The following is a 9,201-nucleotide window of genomic DNA, read 5'->3' as shown; positions in this document are numbered from 1 at the left end:
TGCAAGTGACACAGTTACAACACAGATTCGAGACAGTTTGGGAAATGTGTCACACACCCAATAAGGCCCATCATCATTCCTAGGCATTTAAAAAAACAAAGGTCAAGTACCGACAATATTACTCACTTCCAATGAACACACACAGCTGAGACGGCCTAGTAAACAATGTCTGAACTACACAATGTTGAGAACTATGTATCAATGGGGTCCAACAGCCACCTAGTGGCGGAGAATAAAAACTACATACAAAACACTTTGTTTAAAGAAAACTAAATTATAACGCTGAAAGCAAATATTTAATAGTCTTCTGTACTCTTGTAATTCCACAGAAGTTATTTTCTCAAAGGCCCTACGGATCATGTAGATATTGGTTTAGAAATTTTGGACAGACCTTTGTAAACCTTTTGGTCAGCAGAGGTTTTCTGCTTGTCGATCTGAGACCATTTTAAATGTTGGCTTAATAAAGTCAGCCCAGCACAGCTTTAGATGTAGTTCAAAGTTCCCTTGTGACATCCTGTACCTTTTTCAGTGAGATGATGATAACAGAGTCAATTGTTTTTTGTACCAGTTGCAGACAACAATAGTTTTCATTGCAGCAGTTAAAATGTTGTGATAATACTGACATAACTTTATTTGATTTAAGTCTGAGATTGATTCTGATTGGATTCTCTGTTTGTGTCACTTATTATTGCACTTCCAAAGTATTTTGTTTGAAGAGAAGGGGGATGTAACATCTAGCACACGCAGACATGTGTGCTGATATATGTGACGTTGCAGTTGTACATTTGTTGTTCTGCAGTCAAAAGCGAAAATAGAGATGGATGCACAACATCATCTCTCTGAATTATTGAGTTTATCAGCTACAATGCGCCACAAGCGATTACATTATCTATAACCTGGTTCTGTTTGTCTTATCAGGACTACTGTTTATAACAAATCCCAACTGACCTCAATAGAAGAGAAACAAGGAAAGATGACAAGTAGAAGAATATGTATCTTAGTGGTGTTGACTACAGCATGGATTCTCAGGAAACGACTTATCTACAGATGAACAAAGATATGGGAGAGCCAAGATCAAAGCAGCACAATAGAAAATAGAAACACTTTGATACCTTCAGCTATAAGCTGAGCTTGGTTGACCAGCTGTTAATTTTTAACTGTTTATTTTGGCCATTTAATCTGGTCATTCAGCTGATTGGTTCAGTGGAAGTGTCATAAGGAAGAATCATTGTGTTTTTGTTGAAAGTGATTCTAACTGACTCTGTTGGAGCAGCAGATTTGAGGTCAATGTCATTTCAGATCAAAAACTGACTGCAACAAATACACAAACACAGATACATAAAAATCTAAAACAAGCAAAGAAAACAAACAAACTAACAAAAAAAATCCTAACTTTTAGGGAAGCCTAGTATTTAAATTTAAAACCAGTGTGATGGTTTGTGACCTTAAACAGGCCATTCATGCTTAAAAAACTCCAATGTGTTGGATTTCTACCTATTTTGTAAAGAATAACTGGCTAAAAATCTTCAACAGTAATGTAAATGTCATTGCCAGTTAAAGGTTGCATTTGTTAGCAACTATTGCTGCCAAGGTGGGCATAACCTGGTATGGGTCTAAGGTTCACTTAGTCTCTAGTAGGTTCAGGTTGGTTTGGTTAAACTCTTCCCTGAATAAAAATCACCTGAAAAGTAAGTAAGTTGTAGTCTTTCATTTAAAGATTTATTCAATAAATTTTAAATTTTATTGAAATGTCTGTTTATTTCAGAATTTAAACACTTAATGAAATACATAATATAGACTAGTTACACACAGATGGTCTGAAAGTCTTTATTTCTGTTGTGATTTTCTTCTTACAGTTACTGAAAACATTTAAACACATTTATTTGACATCTATTTGACAAAATGCAGTATTTATTGCATTTTTCATAATTGCGATGTTTTTACAAAATAATGCTCTTTGTATTGTCTTGTTGCTGAAAATATTCCATACAAATAAACTTGACTTGAGGATTCTTGAGCAACTGTAACTGTTGAACTTTTATTTTTTGATGTAGGAGGGAAATGCATGAACCTTGTGGACTGACAGAATCTTGGGCAAAGGCAGACATGCAGGAAGAAAGACTCTAGTCTAAGAAAAAGCAGAGGATGCTTCTCAACCTAAATGAGTAATTTTAAGGTCCCAAATATTTGTAAACAATTCTATAAATTGTGCATCCACACGACTTGATGCACAACAACTCAAAATGTTGAAGTGGATATGCCAGGCCACTCAGTGCCAAAGTAACGAAATCAAAGAACAACATAAAAATCACCAAACAACATCGGATGGCATTATGCTTATTAATATGCTTATGAATGAGAGTGAGATGCATGTGGGATGGTAACCAAAATCTATGCCAAAAGTTCTTATTTTAAGAACAGTAAAATACTATTTATAGCAGTAAAAGCAATAAACAGTTTTTGCAGCGCAAATGTTGTCTGATTTCTGAATGACACACTGGTTGATATAACAGAGAAAATACTCCCATTAACAGCTGATCAGCCGAACATTGAGAATCTAATCATACAGATTGGAGCTGATCTGACCAAACATAAATCAGAAATTCTAAAAGATGACTTTCAATATCTTATTAGTACATTAGCTTGTATTAAAGATCGATTCCATGTACCAAGAGTGCACTGGTTCTACTGCAACTATGATATTAACTTTTATTTGCTTAAATTATTTTTAAATCCTTTTTTGAGGAGTATTGGTGCTTGAAATAGGTACAACATAAATGAGAATAAAATGTGAACTAAAATCACTTGACCTCTAAATTCTGCATTTCTCTGTGGTTCTGTTCTCACACCTCTTATGTTTCTGTTGTACATGTCAAAAAGAAAAGATGGTTGTTACATGTGTGCAGCAAAGCGAATCAATTTGTTGAGAAGATACCCAGTCATATTCAATACGTTTGGTAACTGAAAAGTTTATTTGCATTTGTTACTCAATTCAAGCCTTGATTTCCATTAGTTATGAACATTTCCTGCTTACAGCTGACGAAAACACAACAATTAAGATTAAAATATTACATCAATAAAAAAAAACATTTTAATACAGTAAGATGCTCTTAATTAAAATAATGTTTGATATCTGCCTAAAGGCTACTTTCAAAAGGAACATCTGGTTAGATTCTAGTTATTAAGACATGCACTAAAATTGTCTAATCAGTCATTAAAATTACCTTTAGGAAAACGTGTGATTACAATTTGTCAAATTACATTTGAATTTCAATAAGCTTTTCCTTCATAATTTTTGTGGTTACTACAAATTTGTTCTCAACTTTTTGTTAAATATTAGCAAATGCTACATATAATGAAATATAGCCTTTGCTACATTTCACTAATGTTAATAAATCAATATTAATGAAATTATTCCATATATTGTGGCCAAAATCTGACATTTCTCTGTTTACATTTCATACACTAAGTGGCCGCTGAAAGTGGTGTGGGTCTTCCCCACCCAAACATGTGAATATGGTGCCAGTTTGACATACACCTGTTCCCCTGGCAGCAGATGCAGGAACACGGCGTTCCCTCCATTATCAGCTACGTTTTGTGTTGATTTGTGGTCACTCGTCATGACAACTAACTTGTTGTTGTTGTAGAGATACAGTCGTGCTTGACATTTTCCTCCGGCGTGGTAGAAAAAGCTGAAGTAATAAACACCTGCAACTGGTGCTGTGAAGATCCCTGCACAAAAATAAATAAATATCCGTCCATTATGTTAGACCCTTATCCCTAGTGGGGTCGGGAGGATGAGGAAATATATAAATATTATTAGGTATATATGAGAGACTGAGAGAAGAAAAGAAAGAGAGAGACAAAGAATGCAAGCACAGCTCTACCTACCTGTAAAGTGATTGTAGGCTTTGCCCACATTCGTTAGCACAGTATTGTAGATTATGGTTTTGTCTGTGTTGAAGGGTCCAGTGTGTCCATTTCCAGTGGCTATGGCACTGAACACCACTTTGGTTGAGTCTTGGTAGATAAATATTTTTAAAAGTAGAATAAAAAAAAAAAACTTTCAATTCTATGTTTTAAGTAGTTTCCTTATCAAGCAATTACCTTTTTTCTTGAGGTCAAGAATCTGGTTTTCCATCTCATTCAGTTTCTCTTTCATAGCTTTAAGCTCTTCTCTGAGGTTTTGAAGATCAGCCATCTTGATGAGTTACTGCGTCTCCAAATCTACCAGTGACTTGTTCCTCACTCCATTCATGCTGTTTGAAGACTGTTAATTTTTAACAACTACTACATAAAGGTGTAAACCATTTACTGTAGCGGTGCAGATACAATGATATAGTGTTTGATTCTGTAAAACGTATATTTGATATTGTGGATAAATTAAAAAAATGTTATCAAGCATGCTCATGCTTTGAGTGAGTTTTGCATATTTTGGATATCAAATAAAATGCTTTATATTCCTAGACTGTGTTAAACCCTTTACAAACTTATATTCTCATTATAGTTTGAAATGTTCCAGCTAAGGATGAGATGAATAACCCTGTTTGCATACCACAGTTAGATATGGAGCGATAATTGTGGCAGATCAGGATCAGCAGCAGGTCAGAGTGTCCAAGCAGCAGAAGTTGAAGGTGAAACATCTAAGAAAGCACAACTCCTTAAATGTTTAGCAGCTAAGAGTGGAGTGTTTTATGCAGGAGAGGATTTGACATGTATAGTTTGTGTGTATAGGAATAGTTGGAGGGGTTCGCGATGTCTCGGTGCGAGGATGAGAGATAAAACCATGAAGTCCTCACTCTCATTCTTAATTCTCCATTTGGCCAAATGTATTGATTTAATAAATGTCTTGTGAGTGATTTTACATTCTGGTTTGTGGCTCATTTTTGTGTCTTGCCTGAAACATCTAAGAGCCAGGAAGAGAGACATGTGGTTGTTTCTGTCTCTTAAGAGATTTTTATTTTCAAATACAAGAATACAGTCATAATACTATGAGAACCTATTAGCAGAATAAAGACGCGATATTGCCGGAAGAAAGTCGTTAAATCAAAAACCTTCGACGTGACGTGACCCACTCAGCCAGTCTGGGTCTTTCTATTTCTTTGAAATAGAAAGTTGTTTAAACAATCGTTTCAAAATCCTGGAGCTGATAATTTCATTCCAGTGTGTTAAAAAATTAAGTATTTCCTTATTTGTAAAACCAACTACAACCTCAGAAGACCATCAAAAATTCCCCATTTTAGCGCAGTATGGTGAAAAGTTATCATAAAATTATGACTCGTCCAACTTTACTCGTATTTAAAACACAAATCAAAATCTCTTAGCCTGGCCCTTATGCTCATTCATAAGCAACTAACTGTAGCTCTCAGAAAAAGGCCAGGAAATAGACGAAGCCTCTGTTTTTACTGTTAATGCAAAATCTTATGCACTTTTCATCTTATCTGACAAGCTGAAATATAAATAATATTGCTGCAGATTTTTCACAATAAATGTTAAAAACTATATACCTTGTGAAAAACTAAACTGAAGAAGCTGACTAGTCACCAGAATGTACAGTTGTAAAAAGTTTTATTGTATTGAGTCTAAAAATGCACATCAAAGTGAATCATTTGCACTTTTTCTCTTTCAAACTGAGTAGATTAAAGTTTACTGATTGACTTAATAAACTGAACTTGAATATTTTGAGACTTATAACAATAAACCAGCTGTTTGTTAATACGGTCATACAATGTTGGAGAAAGTGATTTGTATGGATAAATTATTAAATATTATCACATTTGCCATAGTATTTCAATTCTGGGGAGGGAAAGGCACTGGGGGTGGGAGCATGAAACGAATTATGATCCCTAGGGGCGTAGGGGCACGACAGAAAATAATTAGGAAACACAACCTTAATTGTAAATATGACTGTAGATTCTGTTCAGATCAATTAGACACAGATTGAAACACATCATAGAAATCATAATGTCCACTCAGAGATCTATATGTAAAAAAAACACTAACCATGGTCAGTGTCTGGTCAGTTGTTTTAAGCCATTCAAATGATCTCAATAATGTTTTTTCAGACTTGATGCAGAAGAAAACCACTAAAAGTAGTTATGTAGCTGTTTCCCCAAATATGTGTGTCTGGCTGCATCTGGACGTAGACCTGGTCTCCCTGCTGCAGCTCCATAAAGGCTGCATTGCCTCCGTTATCAGCTCGGTCATTCAGTGTCTTGTGGTCAGAGCTCTGCAAAACAATCTGATTGTTCTTCATGAGGCGTAGAAACACAGGATGTCCTCCACCAGCATGATAGAAGGAGAAGTAGTACATGCCTCTGACAGGTGCAACAAAGATACCTGTGGAAACATTGAGTCAAATAAATTCTGTTGCCTTGTGAAAAACTCTAACTTAATGTTTATGCCCTTAACTGAGCCCTTTAACTTCCATGTAGGTGTTTTGGGGGCGACAGTTAAGGGGATTTTAATACATGTTTCAATTTTTATATTACATAATGGCTTTCATTCCTAGATATTATTTTAGGTTTAAATTGGAAAGTGACAATTTTGGACAATTAAATGAGTCTTTCCAGAATATTTGGAATGGAAAATTACAACAACTCAACTTACCAGTGTGTTGATTGTAGGCATTGCCCAGATTCGTTATGACTCTTGTGTAGACCAAGGTCTTTGATGTGCTGAAGGGTCCAATAGCGACATCACCACCTATTCCAGCACTGAAAACTACCTTGTATGCTTCTAGATAAAAACAAAAATATAAATGGAGAATGGTTCTAGCTGTTTCAAATCCTCAATGAAACTGAGAAACCAGTAAAAAAAATGTAAATAAATATGACTTTACTTGTCTCCTGAAGCACCAAAACCTGGTTTTCGGTTTCTTTCAGCTTTGTTTCCACAGCTTGTAGTTTTATTTTCACAGCACCGAGCTCTTGGAGCAAGATTGACATTTCAGGAAAACTTGACAGTGTTTCTGTTTCATTAACATCATCCTGGGCCAAAGTTAGACCACAGAACAACACCAACATCCAAGTAGTGAAATTCATGTTGATGCTGTCCCCAAAGCTCAGACTAAATGAAATGATTTCTGGTCCTTTTATATGGTTTTATATATGTATTTTATTTTTATTTTTATCTGGTTAATATTTAACAATAATTGTTGACAGAGTGATTATAGGGTCTACTCACCAATCATTATATCCTGGTTAGATAAAGCATTTATCAGAAGATCTGCTTTGTCAGTGTCCTGAAGCGAATGCTGTGTCTCCAGTTGCTTGACTTAACCTTGAAGGACTAAGAATTGATATCCATACTTAAACTGATATGGATTATTATTAATGAAACAATTTTGTTGTTTTGGAAGACCCTGAGATCACTGTTCTCACTAAAACCTGGAAATAAATGTGAAGCCGGGATTAATAAAGCACACGGAGCTTCACATAGAAGGGGTCCTTTATTCTCAAAAAGACACTTCCCTCTGAGTTAAAACAAAATAAAAAAAAGAATGAGATTCAATATATGGAGAAATAAGTGGCCCATATTTCGAACGGTAGAAAGCCTTAGCTTCAGCGAAATGGCAGGCTAACAACGCGGTTAGCACAGCTTCACATAAAAGCTGAAATCGAACAGCATATAATGGCATAACAAACAAACAGCAGTGGCACCTCTAGAAGAGGACAAACAGAAAAACATGACATTAGCTTCATCTCTGTAACTTTGTCCACTGAAGATAATTCAGTTCCAACATTAATTACCGAACACTTGGATTTTTCTCTCATGTGGCCATAGTCGTCTTCTCCACCAGGTCTCGGATCAAAAAATGTCCTTCTCTTCCGTTTTATCAGTTAGTGCCACAGTACATAAACGAGGTTTTTTCTACTTCCGGTAATTTTAGACCTCTCTGTAACAACAGCACCACATGCTGACAAAAACAAGAATTACAACCAGTCGGTGAAATAAAAGCAAAACATGGTTTACAAAATACATTTGACATGTACCCATTTTTCACCTGGTTACATAAATTCAAGCTGTTACAATATGAAAGAGGTTAGAGCTTAAGTAGGAAGTTGATATGTAGAAAGTGTTTAAAGTTTTATTATCAATGGGAATGTTTACAAAGCATTGAACTGTCATCTTTGGACCTTAAGAGGAAATATCTAGAGTAGTGGTTCTCAACGTTGGCGGTAACGCCCCCCGGGGGGCGTTCAGAGGACGGCAGGGGGCACTGGCGGAAATTTTTACAAAAGGGGGGCGCTGAGATTCCTTTGGGGGGCGTTTGGTCGAAGGTAAATTTTACACCTTAAATGCACAACAATACCAGTTTAGACTTTGAGCAACTTGTTAAAATTGAATTGTGTAACATTAAAACATGCCTGGCTGCAACTGTATCGATGGCAGCTCTCCTTCTTCTATTCAGTGTTTGTAGCTTTTGGAGCAGCTCCTCTCCTGCTACTAGTAGCTTCACCGCATCAGTTCAGCGGTACACCGGCTGATGACGTTGCTGTGATTCAGTTTGTCTGGTATTTTTGTACAGATCTTTTGCCAGTTCTGTGATCATGTTAAGCAGCAACTTATATTAAAAAGTGTTTTATTTCCGTTTGAAAGCTGCCCGCTTCCATGGAAGGACAACAGAAAATCGCTCACTTTGTATCCCTCTGAAAAATGAACCCATTTAAATAAAGAAATCCCTCCATAGTGATACCACGATAGTGAGCGTTCATGTTATAGCGTTAACACCGGAGCTGTAAGTGGTCCGGTATGAAACGGGTGTGATGGAACAACACAGCACTTTTAAATTTCAATAATCAGAATACCGAAAATGTTTCCGTTGTTTTAAAAGGTTTATGTCAGTCTGCCTTTTCCCCATCGATACGCTTCCCGACCGCTGCGCACCATAGGGGGTTAAAAAAAATAAAATAAATAGACGCGCACATTGCGCAAAACTCTGAAATAGGAGAAGCGGGACATAAAACGGAGCGACGAACTAGATGTGAATTATGGCTTAAAAACAGAGAATCCAACGCGGAACAGTGAAAAAATCAACACGACGATTAGGCAGCGCAGCAGGTGATGAGTGAAGATTACTGATGGTGAGCGTCAATAAATGATAAAATAAATCTAATATGAAGGTCTATATGAAGATATAATCCATGTTTCTATATTTCTATGGCATTAAAAGGACCTGGAACTTTTGTTTTCCCACTG

At 36.1% G+C, this 9,201-nt stretch overlaps 2 protein-coding genes across 2 annotated transcripts; both read right to left on the bottom strand.

The window, feature by feature from the left end:
• Positions 1-1,813: 1,813 nt before the first annotated feature.
• Positions 1,814-4,228, bottom strand: LOC106916914 (complement C1q-like protein 3). The gene is made up of 3 exons (XM_014985525.2): positions 4,108-4,228; positions 3,892-4,020; positions 1,814-3,732 (listed from the first exon to the last, which is right to left on the bottom strand). The coding sequence occupies exons 1-3, from the start codon at positions 4,199-4,201 to the stop codon at positions 3,452-3,454; spliced, it is 504 nt and encodes a 167-aa protein (XP_014841011.2). The 5' UTR covers positions 4,202-4,228; the 3' UTR covers positions 1,814-3,451.
• A 1,801-nt stretch (positions 4,229-6,029) lies between these two features.
• LOC106916919 (complement C1q-like protein 2) lies at positions 6,030-8,035 on the bottom strand. The gene is made up of 3 exons (XM_014985530.2): positions 6,842-8,035; positions 6,610-6,738; positions 6,030-6,339 (listed from the first exon to the last, which is right to left on the bottom strand). The coding sequence occupies exons 1-3, from the start codon at positions 7,041-7,043 to the stop codon at positions 6,062-6,064; spliced, it is 609 nt and encodes a 202-aa protein (XP_014841016.2). The 5' UTR covers positions 7,044-8,035; the 3' UTR covers positions 6,030-6,061.
• Between the last annotated feature and the right edge of the window lie 1,166 nt (positions 8,036-9,201).

Source organism: Poecilia mexicana, unplaced genomic scaffold, assembly GCF_051168715.1.
Source record: "Poecilia mexicana isolate PSO_F unplaced genomic scaffold, ASM5116871v1 scaffold_18, whole genome shotgun sequence".
Lineage (NCBI taxonomy): Eukaryota > Metazoa > Chordata > Actinopteri > Cyprinodontiformes > Poeciliidae > Poecilia > Poecilia mexicana.
This window is presented reverse-complemented; position numbering and strand designations above follow the sequence as displayed.